The 17090-nt window shown below is 37.0% G+C and overlaps 1 protein-coding gene across 2 annotated transcripts in view; it reads right to left on the bottom strand.

Annotated features, from left to right (window-relative positions):
• LOC150087841 (spectrin alpha chain-like) overlaps positions 1-17090 on the bottom strand; it is a 455664-nt gene that overhangs the window by 325282 nt on the left and 113292 nt on the right. For both annotated transcript variants that reach the window (XM_090369231.1, XM_090369232.1), the window contains exons 15-16: positions 13013-13168; positions 6751-6893 (exon numbers count right to left, since the gene is read on the bottom strand). In XM_090369231.1, coding sequence (XP_090225357.1) covers positions 6751-6893; positions 13013-13168 — 299 coding nt within the window. The remainder of the gene's footprint in view (positions 1-6750; positions 6894-13012; positions 13169-17090) is intronic.

Below are 17090 nucleotides of genomic sequence, written 5' to 3'. Positions count from 1 at the left end.
AAGTTTTGCAAATTACAGTGTCTGGAGACTAGGCACCGGCAAGGTGATCTGATGGAGGTGTATAAAGCCGTGAATGGTTTGAGCATGCTCAATGCTGATGGGATTCTTCGTCTTGCTCAGAATAATCACCTGAGAGGGCATAAATTCAAATTGAGGAAAGACATATGTAGGATAGACGTGAGGAAATTTGCCTTTAGCCAGCGGGTGGTTGGTTGCTGGAATAGACTTCCATCCCTTGTCGTGGAAGTTGATAGCCTAAATAAGTTTAAGGCTCAGCTGGATAGGTATTTCAAACGAACAGAGGGGTGAAGTGGAAGTGGTTATTTTTTATTTATTTATTTTTTTTGGCTGATGCTGCATATGCTTGCTTTCTTGCATCAAATGCCTCTACTAATGCTAATGCTAATGCTAATTAATAAATACAGAAAACAACAATGGACCCAACAGTGAACCCTGGGGAACTCCACTAATAACATTAGTCCATGAAGAGCAGTGTCTATTGATTAGCACTCTCTGTCTTCTCCCACTCAACCATCCCTTTATCCATAGCAGCAATTTGACTCCAATGCCACACTGCTCCAATTTGTGCAGCAGTCATCGTTATTGTTATTTGGTTTTTTTTTAGGAGCATTAGCAACTAAGGCCTATTGCTCCGAGAATAGGCGGTGGTCATTCCCTGACCTTGCTACATCCTCCGTATTTGGTGGTGACGGGCTCGAACCCCAGTCTAATCAAGATGCGTATTGTACGCACTGCTGCTCCTTCCCACCTGGCTACGGAGGCGCCCAGCAGTCATCCATGTACAACAGTACAAAGCCTTTCTAAGATCCAAATATATGATATCAAAATTATTATTTGCATCCAGTTCCTTTGTAACCACATTATAGTATCCAATTAAATTGGTCAGACAAGACTTCCCCTTAACAAACCCATGCCGTGTCTGAGCTATAACTGAAGTCTTGTCTAGATGATCCTGCAGTGCTTCTTTAACTAAATAGTAAAGTAAGTTAGTTGGCTAGGAAATTAAAAACACTATATTCTCTTAACAGAGAATGCTGTATTAACAAATTTAGCAAAGGTTACTAGAGATCATCAGTTAACATTTTTCACAATTTGACTAAATTTATAGAGCTGGCTCAATTAGTGCAAAAGAACAGGTCTTTGGTCTAAGATTTTCTGTCAATACTTATTTTTGGTAGTAAATTTAAAAAAGTCCACATCTAGCAACTGTGCAACTTTCAGTTTTTGCCCAGAGAGAAATCTATCAGCCATGTGCAACCTATTGATGGTTAGGGAAGGAGTCACCTGAAGAGTACAGGGTGGGATCCTCCAGTGAATAGTATCCCACAGATCAAGTGCTGAAATATGTCCTATGAGCATATTTACAGTGACGGTGAGTCTTCTCTCAAAGATTGATCTGTGGAGCCTTGGGATTTTTAGGGATTGTGATAGGGCTATAGTGATGCTGATAGGGAGCACACCATGTTTGTTTGTTGCCCACCTGAGCAGTCAGTATTCAGAAGCATACACTGGTTTCAGTATAGTGGGAGCTGCCAAATCCCACATTTCTGCTCCATACAGGACTGCTGAGTGAACAACTATTGTGATATACTTCCTCATGATGCTAATATCCTTGACATAGAGAAGGTGCTGCTTTGCTTGCAATCTAAGTTTAACCACTTTCAGGTGAAGAGCATCTAAATGATTATGAAAGGTCGACTTGGGTTCAAAAATGACTCCACGATCAGTGTGAGTGGGCACATTAGGGATCTGAGTGGCATTGTATAGCAATGGAATCACAGACAGTTGTGGCTTGAGAAAGGAAATCATTTGGAATGATTTGACTGGGTTGAGATATAGCCCAAATTGATGTAAATGTGCTACAACATCATTTAGTTTGTCAGATAGACTGGCTGTGATGAGATTTATGTCATCAGTAAAGCTAATATGCATAACTAGCTTCACATCATATGCATAGCAAATTATATCTTGTCTCCCATGTACAAGAGGAACAAGCAGAACAGTAAATAATAGGCTTGCCAACACATCACCTGGTGGGACACCTGTGTTTACCTGGAGGGTGAAGGTTTGGTTTCTCCAATTTAGAAGGAGCATCCATTTGTTCAGTAGGGAGTTCAAAAATGAGAGCATGTTTCCAGAAATGTGGAAGTGCCGCTGACATAGTAGGCGGACTGCTGATACATCAATGGAATCAAAAGCAGATTTGAGGTTGAGGTAGGTGATAGCAATTTCTGCACTGTCTTGGAATGTATTGAAAATTATAGTTGTAACCGAGAGAAGGTTGGTAGTAATAGAATGATTTTGTATTGCACAGTGAATTTGCAGAGATCTGTCTGCCAGAATCTGTTTAGTGAAAATAGGTAGTAGGATGTTCTCAAGAACTCTGAGTAGACTTGAAGCACAAGAAATGAGCGGTAGTGATTGAATTGTGATGGAGATGGAATTTTAGGTATGCATTTCAAGATCTTCCACTATCGAGGGAAAAAATTCTGGTGAAGGACTGCATTCAAATGTACGGTAGAGGTTCTAAGATGAAAGGACTTAGGTATCTGACTATAAATTGTGGTGTTCCATTAGCTCTGGAAGTGGCAGTCAGAGGTAGAACATTAATAGGTATGATCAGGTACATGTATACTTGCATGTACACCAATGCTAGGAACATAGTACATAAATTTGATGAATTTGAAGTGCTGGCCAAGACACTGAAGGCAGATATTGTTAGGATATCAGAGACATGGAGTCATGCAGATATAAGGAAGGAAGAACTAGAATTTGGAGAGTACAATGTGTACAGAAAGATAGACAGGATAGAAAGGGAGGAAGGGTTATGCTGTTAAGTAAGGTTAATTGACATGGGTGGACAGTGCAATGTTGAGTCAGTTTGGTGTGATATAAGCACTGGGAAAGGAAAAATAAGAGTATGTGTGTACTCTGGGAGAGTAAAAATGACTCTGATGAGTATATTGAACAACTGTATAGAGAAATACAGTGGGCCAGTAAATCAGAATGTCTTATAATGAGGAATTTTAACTTCCCAGATATTGACTGGAACTTGTGAGTTAGTCACTCACACACTAGAAAGACTTTTGTGGATTTATTAGATGACTGTGTTCTACAGCAGCATGTTTGAGAGGCAACAAGAGGAAATAATATTCTGTATCTGGTCATCAGTGATTATTCATGCATTAAGAATCTGCAGATAAAGGAACCATTAGGTGGCAGTGATCACAGTGCACTGATGTGGCATTTACTTAAAGATCTTACTACCATCAAGGGCAAAGGAAAGGGTTTTTTGCTTTCATAAGGGTGACTACAGTGGTCTTAGACAGTTTTTAAATTCTATACAGTGGGACCAACTGATGATATTACCAACAGCAAATTCTAAATAGGAAGCATTCAAGAAAGTAATCTTGGAAGCCACTAGGCTTTACATACCAACTAAGAAATACTTTTCAAAGTTTAGGTCTAAATGGATATACGATGAACTAATGAGACTTGTGGCAGAGAAGAAAAATGCATAGGATACATATAAATTATCAGGTGACACAGAAGCTTATGGTAGATATAAGCTAGTCTGTAATGAAGTCAAAAAAAGACATTAGGCAAGTGAAAGCAGATTACGAGAAATATTTGGCAAAGGATGCAAAGAGGAACAGCAAAGCCTTATTTACTTATGTAAACTCTAGAACAGTGGTCTCCAAAGTGGGGTTTTGTATTTTTTTATTTATGATCTTTTAAAATTATATGTGATTTTAGATATAATGCCTTCCATGTAAATGATTTATAAAAAAAAAAACTTACATATTTAATTTTTTATTCTGAAGTGCGCACTAGTCCTTTTAAGTAAAATAAGGTTGCAACCAAAAAAGTTTGGAGACCACTGCTCTAGAAGGAAGAGGATGAATCAGACTGGTCCACTTGATATTGATGGTTTGACTGTTGATGATCCTGCTCAGGTAGCTTACAAACTGAATGAGTATTTTGCATTATATTTACACATGAGGAGTTACTTAGGGAGGGGATTGCCAGAAGTTTATCAAACTCTAACAGGGAGCTAAATGAATTTGTAATAACCAAGAGAAAGTCAAGGAGAAATTGTTGAAGTTAAACATAAGAAAGGCACCTAGGGTAGTAGTAGTAGTAGTGGCATGTGATGCAAGAAAGCAAGTGTATGAGCAAAAAAAAAAATCACACCATTCCCTCCAAATGCCTGTCCAGTTCCTCCTTAAATTATTTAACCTGTCAACTTCCACAATGACAGATGGAAGTTTGTTCCAGCAATTAACCACCCGCTGGCTAAAGGCAAATTTCCGCACATCTATTCTACATCTGACTTTTCTTAATTTGAATTTATGCCCCCTTAGGTTCGTAATCTGAACAAGTGGAAGGATCCCATCAGAATTCAAGCATGATCAATCCATTCAAGGCCTTATACACCTCAATCAGATCACTGCGCAGGTGCCTAGTCTCCAGCCACTGCAATTTGCAGAATTTAAGCCTCTCTTGGTAAGAGGATCCCTTCATTCCCCTCACCAATCTTGTTGCCCTTCTCTGTACACGCTCAAGTAAATCTACATCCTTCCTAAAATGAGGCCTCCAGACCTGTACGCAGTACTCAAGGCGTGGCCTGACCATTGCCTTATACAGAGGGACAATCACCTCCTTCTCCCTGCTAGCAAAATTCCTATATATCATTGACAAAACCCCATGACCTGCCCTGGCAGCCTGTCTGCACTGCTCAGAAAACTTCATATCTGACTGCACAATTACTCCCAGGACTTTTTCATTTTCTACCACCTTAAGTGTAGTAGCACACAGTTGGTACATTTCCCTGGGGTTACTTCTACCCATATGCAGTACTTTGCATTTGTCAAGGTTAAACTTCAGTTGCCACTTCTTAGCCCATCTGCCCAAATTATCTAGATGCTGTTGCAGTAGCACACTGCCATTACCGTCATTAACAACTCTGCCAACCTTTGTATCATCTGCAAACTTCGACATTAAGCCTGATATGCCTTCATCAATATCATTGATAAATATACAAAACAACAGTGGACCTAACACCGAACCCTGTGGGACTCCACTAATAACATTAGTCCACAAAGAGCAGCACCCATTGATTACCATCCTCTGTCTTCTCCCACTTAACCATCCTTTTATCCATTGTAGCAACTTACCCTTAATACCATTCTGCTCCAATTTGTACAATAGTCTTCCATGTGCAACAGTGTCAAAAGCTTTCCTGAAATCCAAATATATGATATCAAAATTATTTTTTGCATCCAGTTCCTTTGTAACCACATCATAATATCCTACCAAATTTGTCAGACAAGACTTTCCCTTAACAAACCCATGCTGTGTCTGAATTATTGCTGCAGTCTTGTCTAGATGATCCTGCAATGCATCTTTAACCAGTGACTCCATTATTTTACCCGGAACAGAAGTTAAACTAACTGGTCTGTAATTACTCGTGTCACCCTTCGATCCCCCTTTGTGAATTGGGGATATATTTGCACATCTCCAGTCCATGGGAACCTCCCCTGAGTCCAAGGATGCTCTCATAATTATGGCTAAGGGTTTGCTTAGTTGCTTTGCCACCTCCTTTAATATAACTGGTGGATGGGATCTATCCAGTTATATTAAAGGAAGCAGCAAAGGAAGTAAGCAAACCCTCAGCCATTTTCATGAGAATATCTCTGGATTCAGGTTAGGTCCTCATGGACTGGAGATATGCACATGTATCCCCAATTCACAAAGGGGGATCAAAAGGTGACATGAGTAATTACATACCTGTTAGTTTAACTTCTGTTTTGGGGAAAATTTTGCTAGCAGAGATAAGGAGGTGATTATCACTTTGTACAAGGCGATGGTCAGGCCACACCTTGAGTACTATGTACAGGAAGGATGTTGAGCTGCTGGAACAAGTGCAGAGAAGGGCAATGAGATTGGTGAGAGGAACAAAGGAATGCTCTTATCAAGAGATGCTTAAGTTGTACAAATTTCAGCATCTAGATATTAGGCACCTGGAAGATGATCTGATTGAGGTGTATAAGGCATTGAACGGTCTGAGCAAGCTCAATGCTGATTGGATTCTGACTGATGCTCAGATTAAGCACTTGCAGGGGTATAAATCAAAGTTGAGGAAAGATAATTGCAGAATAGATGTGAGGAAATTTGTCTTTAGCCAGCAGGTGGTTGATTGTTGGAACAAACGTCCATCTGTCACTGTAGAAGTTGATAGCTTAAATAAATTCAAGGAAGAACTAGAAAACTTTTGGAGTGAATGGATAGGTGATATGAGAAGGGTTTTTTTTTGTTTTTTTTTTGGCTGATGCTGTATAAGTCTGCTTTCTTGTATCATATGCCTAAGCTAATGCTAATAGCTTTAATCAGCTGTTGCCTAGAGATTGTGACATCTGCTGGGCATCCGATGTTAAATGAAAAAGACTTGAGTTAAAACTTACAAGCTCCCATAAAAGCATACCTGCTTGCAGATGCAGTGGAAGCTGCTTGACTGAAAAGAGCAAATGAACATCTTTGTGTCTCCATAAATCAAGAACATCATCAAGAAAAAAAAATAATTTTTTTTTGTTTCTGGTAAGGAAATCTTAATGATTACAGATTTTAAGTTTATGTATTTACATTTTCATGTATTTACTTGAAGTTTTAAGATACTTGATAAAATTTAAAAATGCTCCAAATTACAATATAATATTATTAGTGATATACCCAATTCTTTCAGAAGCATAATGGTTTTCTTCTATTAATTCCTGTCCAGTACTAGCAATATCATCAATTCGACTCTGATTGGCATTTAACTCTTGTTCAAAGTTTTGATGTTTTTGAACTTTTCCATTTAAATTTGTTGGATCCTAAATGAAAATATGATAATATCTTAAAAATTAATATTTCTGTTATTCCATTACTTAAATAAAATTTCTTTAAAGGTTTTAAATCAGTATCTGTCCTTTAATTATTTATGGAATAATAAATATTTCAAAAAGTAAAAAATCATTTAATTCTGAAGACAGGTTGAAAGATATATACATATACAAATCCACTTGACAAATAAAAGTATGTGCATATTGTTAACTTAACATATGTATCTGCTATAATAGTGAAGTTTCTATTGCATTTTTCAATCTCCCTCAATCTCTCTCTCTCTTGCTATTTGATTGTTCTAGAGTAAAGATATCTATTTTTTTTATTACAGTAACTGTCTATATCAAATTTTTATTACAGTAACTGTCTATATCAAATTTTTATTACAGTAACTGTCTATATCAAATTTTTATTACAGTAACTGTGTATATCAAATTTTTATTACAGTAACTGTGTATATCAATTCATGCAACAAACTAAAAGCATTAGTAGCCACACTACATTTATTTTTAATAATTCATGACAACTAGACTAATTTTTTACTAATAAAATTACTCAGAATTCTGCTATACATTTCTTGTTGCTTCTACTAATTTTCATTCAACATTATTGGCATTAAGACAATAATATACCATCTTAATTTACTTACACAGAAGTAAATTAAGATGATGAAGAATTATTTGTGTTGAATGATGAAGAGCTATGTTCAAAGTGAAAACTTTTTGTTATTTGCTTAATTTGTATAATATTTTATACATTTAATTTTTGTAAATTTGCGAATTACAAAAATTAACAGTAGAAAAATATTCTAGACATGGTCATCACATGTCTTCAAGAACATGTAGTAGTAGTAGTAGTAGTAGTAGTAGTAGTAGTAGCGGCATGTGATGCAAGAAAGCAAGTGTATGAGCTTATGCAGCATCAGCCAAAAAATCACACCATTCCCTCCAAATGCCTGTCCAGTTCCTCCTTAAATTTATTCAAACTATCAACTTCCACAATGATAGATGGAAGTTTGTTCCAGCAATTAACCACCCGCTGGCTAAAGGCAAATTTCCGCACATCTATTCTACATCTGTCTTTTCTTAATTTGAATTTATGCCCCCTTAGGTTCGTAATCTGAACAAGTGGAAGGATCCCATCAGAATTCAGCGTGCTCAACCCATTCAAGGCCTTATACACCTCAATCAGATCACCGCACAGGTGCCTAGTCTCCAGCCACTGCAATTTGCAGAACTTAAGCCTCTCTTGGTAAGAGGATCCCTCCATTCCCCTCACCAATCTTGTTGCCCTTCTCTGTACACGCTCAAGTAAATCTACATCCTTCCTAAAATGAGGCCTCCAGACCTGTACGCAGTACTCAAGGCGTGGCCTGACCATTGCCTTATATGTCATCAACCTTTGCCCCTGGCAGACATACCCTGGTCCTGTTCCACCTATCCTTTTTACAAAGCATGTTCCCCGTTTTTCCTGACAATAGAGTCACCAACAACTACTAGTTCCTGTGGGACCAGCGCATTCTGCCTTGGGGTTGCTGCTGTGTTCCGTGATGACCAAGTGCAAGCTCTGGCATTGATGTGGGCAGCTGAGAGCTTGATGTGCCCCTCAATTTAGATCCTTCGAGGGCATCCACCCTGTCCTTCAAACTCTCATATAGGCCCATAACAATGCTGAGTTGTCGCCTGATTTCCTTACACTCCTTACATCGCACACACACAAAGACATCCCCCATGGCAATATCATGCTCCGTTCCAGAGAGTTTGGCAAACATTTCACAAGTTGCACATTTTTTTAGGCTGTGATGCGTTGGAGAATCGCCTCCCTCAGTTCTCCCCCGAGTCACAGCACTCCTGCCACTTTGTGCCCATTGTTTGCTGCTCTAGTTTGGGGCATGCTATTTTAAATTAATAAGATCAATAATTTGTGATGACCGTGTGTTTACCTTGTACACATCACATGTGTGCAAGGTAAACTAGATACTCTTGTATACTAGGTACACTGCACCTAGCATACTGAAGATGACCGACCAGATGACAACCAATGTAAGCAAGGGTGATGTGTGGCATCTACATCACAAAGATGGGCTTGCTAAGATCCAATATTCTTTATATTTCAAGGGTACATATAACTTTAAAATAGTTTTCACATGACAATGACAGCCACTACACAGTCCACCAGACCAAACCCATTGGTAGATCTGTAGGGGGAAATCCATATCAGCTAGTGTATGATCTCCCTGGCTCTACTCTTTCTGCTAGTGACTGGAGGGAGTCCAAGTAGTGTGCATGTGAAAGTCATTATCAAAGTCACATAATATCAAGGAATTGGACACATTCTTGCTATGTGTATGACATATCCAAAAATTTCATTGATTCATACAAGTTTCCTCTTTCTACTTTTGGTTTATCTACTGAATGCATCATGAACAGTCACTAATAGAACAAACTTATCTGCAAAATGATCTAAACTGCCAAAGACTTCCTCATTCATTAAACAAATATATGTGGTCATAGTTCCAAACTCAATGATGTCCATTTCCACCTACAATCTGCCAGACTCCATCTACTCTTGATGACAGAATCTCAATTATTGGTTGCCTCAACTACCACTCATCACTCTTGCCCTAATTATTGCACATTTCTATTTTTCTACAGCTTGGCTGGAAAGTTGTTTTAAATCTTATGACCCTGATGTTTGCTCAGATCATGTCAGTGAAATTATTCTTGTAAAGATGAAATCTTTTATTAAAAATTCCACTCTAAAATTTCAAATAAATATGTTAAAGCTGTTTAAGACAAAAATGCAGCATATCATGAGCGGATTGTGCTCAAATCTCCACCTTCATTTTCTACCTACATTAAAGCACACAACATCTGCAAAACAAATCAATTCAAACTCAATTATGGTTATTGCTTGTTTAGTTCTTTCTCCCACTCTTTTTTTCTTATATATTAATGACCTTCTTCTGCTGACTAGGAAAAACACTATCCATTATTTTGCTGATGACAGCATATTACATTCCCTTTCCATTTCTTCCAGTTTGAGAAACGTCACCACATACAAACATTTTGAACAGACTAAGAGTAAAAAATTTGCTTCTTGTTCAAATGGTAATCAACCATTCTGATCTCTTGCTATTGCTATGCCATAACTTCTATCCATCTATACTTCCACCTCTGTTACATCCTAAGCTAAAGATAAAGTTGAGTTATTGGCATCCTATAGTCTTTCAAACTCTTGCATCAGCAATCTTGCAAACCATCTCCTACTCAATGCTTTCCATGGTCTTCCAACAAAAGGATGTTAGAAAAATTCTGAACAATCTTGATGTCAAGAAAGCTCCAGATCCTACTAGCACTTCTCCACTTGTTCACAAAACCTATGCTCTTGAGTTGCTCCTATTCTGTGTTGCCTTTCTTATTCTACTTGTGTTTTTCCTTACATGTGGAAATTTGCTCATATCCTGCCAGTTTCTAGAAAAGGTGGCAAACCCCTACCCTTCCAATTATCATCCCTTTGCACTTACTTCTACTGTTTCCAAAGTAATGGAGAAATCTATCAACCACCAACCCTTAAAACTACCTTAATACCTTTCATCTGATCAATGATCAACAATATTGATTCCATCGGTGTCAATCCACTAGTGATACACTGGATTATGTTACTCATCTTTGGACAAATTCAATGGAAAAGTTTGGTAAAACTCAAGAAGTTGCTATCATTTCCAAGCCTTCTGGTCATGAGTGGCATCCTATTAAAGCTCTCATCTTATGGACTACCATCCGTTTTTTTTTTTTTTTGCAATTAGGTAGCTAGTTGTCTCTCTGACCCTCATGCATGTGATGGCAGATGGCCCACTCTCTTCTAACTTCTGACCTAATATTCGTTAGTTCTGTCTATCACTCTTTTCCTCTATATTAATGACCTTCTGTTGACTGGAAAATCTATCCATAGTTTTGCTAACAATGGCATATTACATTCCCTCTTCCAGTTTGAGAAACATCACCATGTACAAACAGCTTCAGTCTCAAATATTCACCACCAATTCCTTAAATGCTGATCTCCAGGTAATTCTCCAAAGAAAAAAACTTCGTTAACTTCAAGCTGTCTAAAACTCACTCCTGTCTTATTTTCATAAAAAGAGTACTGCTTCTATACTCATCATTGATGACACTCAGTTTTCTAGAGACGTTTGTATATCTCTATTAGGATTATTCTGACTTCCTCTTCTGCCATAAGCACATCACAAATGTTGTTTCTTCTGCATCAAAAAATCTAAGTTTCCTTTTTCACTCTCGGCATTACTTTTCTTTTAAACAACTACTCACTCAGTACAAATCTCAAATCCATCCTACCATTGAATATTTCCATATCTTGGATAGTACACACAAAACCTCTCTCAAGCTTCTAGATTTTAGTCAAAAGAGGACACATTAATTAATGACAAGTCTCTTAAAAAGTCTCCTCGTGTCTATCCCACAGATGTTCAATTTCTACTGAATGCCTTTTCTATGGATATTTCCATGTTCACTGTTGTTGCTGTCATTGTGAATTGACATCTGTAATTTCCCCACTCTCCTCCAAACCAGTCAACATCCATTCTCTATCCAATTTAAAAACTCAAAGAATCAACTTTTCCTATTCCTCATATATTTATTCTTCTCCTATTTAATGGAATAACCTTCCTTCACATGTATTTCTCAAATACAATATACAAATACTTGTTGACAAACCCATTGTCAACAAGCATCTTTTTGTTAGCATCGGTCTTTCTCAGTTTTCGGTGCATAGTAATAAGCACTATAAGTTCTAATACCTTTTGTGTTTGGAGTTTTCATTGAAACACACACACAACTAGATAGCATTACAAATTACAAGGCTGACAGTACAAGAACTCTTAGCAGGGAGTGATTATAGAACTAAGTTGGATGATGAACAAAGAGATCACAGTTGCTAAAAGTAAAGGCATGGATTTTAACTTAAGGAAAGGGGACTATGACAAGATGCTATATGGCTTCTTATCAACTGGATAGACAATGCAGAGAGGGCAATGTAAAGGAATTATGAAATACCTTTAAAATAGCAATCATGAAATCCATAAATGCATTTATACTAATCAGAAAATACAGAATGAAGCGAATGCCAAGTTAGATGAATAATAAGTTAGCTAGTTTAACATAAGAGAACAGAAAAATATCATATGGAACAGAGCAGTGAAAAAAATCAAAGCTTACAATAACTATAAGTTGATCTGCAATAGCACCACAGGAAGGGATAAGCAGTTGAGGATGATTATGGGAAATTACTATCTAAGAGCAAAGAACAAGATCAAGGAGTTTTACACATATGGGAATACAAAGATAGTATGAATCAGAGCTGTAATACTCAATATGTTCTACGTTGATAATAATATTAGTAAAATAATAAGAGGAGTTTACCTCAATATAGTACGTAGAATACAAAGAAGAAATGAAAGTCAGATTAGATCTTCACATAATGGATATAGAAAAATTTTAGATAACCCAGATGATACTGCTGATAAAATGAATGTGTACTTAGAAATTATCTTTACAGAGGAAAGAACTTTCAGGAAGAGGAGAAATTTAACTAGTGAAGCTGAACAACAGAAATTAGGGATGACAAAATTACAGAAGATTGCTTATAAGAAAAACTTCTGAGCCTAAAGCAATAACTCCCTCTGTGGTTGATGACATATACTCAGTAATTTTGATAGAGGTGGCAAGTGAGTGTATCATACACTCACTTGAGGTAAAAATTCAAAGGTCAGCAGGATCAGTATATACATGAGGAGGGAAACACAAACCCATGTGCTTCTTTACAAATATATAAATAATTATATATAAGGTATATACAAATTCATGGGCAAATTAAGTGGTTAAAACAAATTTTTGTTTTTAGCTGATGCTATATAAGTGGCTTCCTTCAATCATTTTAAAAATACCAATAGTAATACTAAATACATTATATCCCTCTCAACATAAAATGCTGATTTTGGATAATCTTCAGTACAAATTAAGAAGGAATTACCCCTTCCCCTGGCAATTTTTGTATTTTAAATGAACAAATTTAGTAATAATAAATATCTTACCATATAACTTTCATCGCTTGCAGTCTTCAACTTTTCACTTATCCATCCTTTGGTTTCATCACAGTCCCTTTCAAATTGTTGCAAATTATAAGAATCTCGTAGCATAGTACGACGAAAATCAGACTTTTCTAAAAGTTCTGAACGTCTTTCTAAAAGCTAAAAAAAAACAAATAATAAAATAACTATATATTTTTATCTCTAATTTTTTCATTTAACCTATTTTAAATAACTAATAACTCTAAATGACAGGGAGGTCCAGATAAATTTACCACTCTTATTGACATGTTCTCCCTTGAAAATGAATTTACATCACTGTACTGGCATGTCACTGTTGAAAAAAAGCCGTGAATTAGGGTTGAATTTGAAAGTGTCTGCAATTCTGCCCAGACACGATAGGAGGGAGTACACCTAATTCTGTTTTTGCACGAACTTTTTTTACACGAATTTGATTTAACACGAATTCAAAATAAATATTTCATTCTCTTTTTACGCACGTCATTTGGATTTAACACGATATCTATGAATTTTTTTTTGCCTAAATTCTAAGAAAAATTTTTTTTATTTGTGGCATATTAGTATCATTTCTATATTACACGCACCAATAGATTGGATAACAGCTAGTGTGTGCGTTTTGAAACAAGTGCTTTTGTTTACCAATGTGTACGTCTAGGTATCTATGAATCATCAACGAATTTATTGAATTTGGTGCACATCTACGGTATTCGTGCATTGTATCTTCAGAAGACATTTAGTAACAAGCTCTATTTCAAAGTGAAAGAATCTTTAGTGAAATTTGTGCACATATAAATTTATTAATTTTGCTGATAGTCAATAAATTGTAAGTTTACAAATTTTTCATACCTTTTTTTATTAATTATAACTGAGATATTTTTCAGTCTCCCCCGATGGTATTCTCCACCTTGTCGTGGTGGGGGGGCTTGCGTGTCCCGATGACCCAGAGAGCTAAGTCGGCGGTAGCTTAGCTACTGGTAGGGCCTCCCAAGCCAAACAGGTCAAAGGGTAGGGGCCAGACTAAGAGAGATACCCCGGCCCTCCAGGTTGGGGGTTGCTGCAACAGGCTAGCTCCTCGTTCAGTGTAAAAAATACACAAATACTAAAAGACCTACAAGTGAAAATGAAAATGGACTGCACTTTCGGAAACGACTCGGCAAACGGAAAAGGACTATGATTTTGGGATGCTGGAATATTCAAGGCCTTTCAACTAAAAGAAACTTTCTTTCAGATGAACTGCACAAATTCAAGTTAGACATCATCGTGTTATCAGAGACAAAGAAAAAGGGATGTGGAGAGGAAATAATGGGAGAATACTACCATTTTTGGAGTGGAGTTGATAAGAGTGAAAGAGCAAGAGCAGGAGTTTCTATTGCTGTTAAAAAGAAATTGAGACACAACATCAAAAACTGGCAATTTATTAATGAAAGAATGATCTCATTGGAACTGAAAATATACGGGAGAGAAATATGTATTTTGGGAATATATGCCCCGACTAATGACACCACCAATACCTTGAAGGATGAATTTTGGGAGGATCTGAGAGAACTAATAGAAAAAATTCCTAAGAACAAAGAGATATTTCTAATGGGAGATTTCAATGCAAGAGTAGGAACTGAACAAAATAGCAAAGTTATTGGAAGATTTGGAGAGAAAGAGAGGAATGACAATGGAGATAGACTATGCAATCTTTGTGAACAGTTCGACTTGAGAATAAACAACACATTTTTCCAACACAAGGATATCCATAAATATACTTGGTCACAGGAGACAAGACAAATTAGATCAGTTAAAGATTACATTATTTCAAAACATTCAGGGACATATGTATTGAAAGATGTCAGAGTTTATAGAGGAGCTGAATGTGGATCTGACCATTTTCTTGTTAAAATAACACTGAGGTGGAACTGGATTAAGAAAATATGTGTGGACAACCAACAATGCAGGGAAGGAGAAATGCTACAAGGGGATCAATTTAACATTAACCTACTCCAGGACGACAGCATTAGAAACAACTTCACCCAAAGACTGGATGCTGCAATTAACATAGAGATAAAAGGTAATACTGAAGAAATCTATGAATATTTAAAAAAATACTGTTAAAAAATAGCTCATGAAATCCTAGGCAAAAAGAAGAGGCAAGGACCAAAAAAGACCTGGATTACAGAGAAAGTAAGAGTTGCTGTAGAGGAAAAGAAACTTGCATATCAGAAATGGCTGGGTGATAGAAATGATGCATATAGGAACATTTATGTTGAAAAAAAGAAAATAGCCAATCGGTTGGTAGTAGAAGCGAAAAATGAAGAATGGGAAAGGAAATGTGCAACTATTAATAGCAAATTGGGCTTCAAGCAATCAGCGGAATCGTGGAAGGTCCTTAAAGACTTGAGAAAACAGAATAAACACAATGCTGGTTTGCAATTAATACCTTTGAAAGACTGGACAGAGTACTATGAAGGACTTTTAAAAGAAGACCGGGAAGAGTTCAAGACGATGGAGGATTTTGGTGTAGAAGACTCGGGCTTAAAAGTTTCTGTTAGGGAAGTGAAACTCCTGCTAAAGGATGGAAGGAATGGCAAATCACCTGGACCTGGAGGAGGTTTACATGGAACTTCTGAAATATGGAGGAAGAGGAGTGGCTGTTCTGATACAAAAACTGTTAAATAGTATACTGAGAGGGAAAGAAATGATAACAGGATATATTACATCAATTTATAAGAAGGGCGATCGGAAAAGCTGTTCAAATTACAGAGGAATATGCATCCTGAACCCGCTGTTAAAGATCCTCAGAAAATGGATCAGGAACCATTTAGAAGCCCGAATCAAGGTATCAGAAGAACAAAGTGGTTTTTCAGCTGGGAGGTCATGTATAGATCATATCTCAACAGTACGACAGATCCTTGAAAAATGCCAATCAAAAGGGAAAAAAATCTTTATGATTTTCATTGACCTTGAAAAGGCATATGACAGTGTTCCAAGAAAACTCTTATGGGAAGCACTGAAAGAGGCAAATATTGATGGACAACTGATTAACATTATTAAGGCAATTTACAGGAATAATAGATGCAGAATTAAAGTGGGATCAGCTTTGTCACCTGAATTCCACACTTCAAAAGGCTTATTACAAGGTTGTTGCATGTCGCCAACACTTTTCAAAATTTATATTGACATCTGCCTAAGATCCTGGTCAAAAAAATGTAATAAAATGGGATTGCCAATTAATAAGAACACCTATATTCACAATTTACTTTTTGCAGATGATCAGGTGGTGATAGCACAAGACTTAGAAGATGCAAAGTATGCATGTCGCCAATTGTTTGAGGAATATAAACAATGGGGTCTAAAAATAAATTTTAGCAAGACTGAAATGTTGTGTTCAGGGCCAGGACACGTTCTAAATATTGCAGGTTTTAAAATCAAACAAGTCGATAAATTCAAATATCTGGGATCAATCTTACAAAGTGATGGATCATCCCAAGCAGAGATCAATAAAAGAATTACAGACGGCAGAAAGGCTATTGGCATGTTAAACTCTGTTCTGTGGAGCAAAAATATCCTAAATAAAACAAAGAAACTTATATTTCAAACGATTGTACAAAGTCTTCTATTGCATGGAGCGGAAACCTGGACATTGAATAGGCGAGCGGAAAACAAATTGCTCTCCACAGAAATGGATTTTTGGAGAAGCTCAGCAGGAACTTCTAGAAGAGACAGAAAACAGAATGAAGACATAAGGGAAAAAATGGAAGCGAGAAAGACTATTATTGACACCATCAAAGAAAAGCGTCTAACATGGTATGGACATGTAAAACGGATGCAAGAAAACAGATATCCAAAGGCTATCCTGGAATGGATACCTCCTGGAAGAAGGAGAAGAGGAAGACCTAGGAGGACATGGATGGATGGAGTATGGGAGTGCATGACAGCCCGAGGCTTAACCGACCAAGACACCTTGAACCGCACTTTATGGCGGAAAAAAATTCCTGACAAGAAATAACTTGTAGGCTGAGGAAACCCATTGTAAATGGAAACACTCCTCTTGAAGAAGAAGAAGAAGAAGAATATT

Source organism: Mastigoproctus giganteus, chromosome 3, assembly GCF_048544385.1.
Source record: "Mastigoproctus giganteus isolate SK-2022 chromosome 3, ASM4854438v1, whole genome shotgun sequence".
NCBI classification, from domain to species: domain Eukaryota; kingdom Metazoa; phylum Arthropoda; class Arachnida; order Uropygi; family Thelyphonidae; genus Mastigoproctus; species Mastigoproctus giganteus.
Note: the sequence above shows the minus strand (reverse complement) of the source record. Positions and strands in the feature narration are given on the sequence as shown.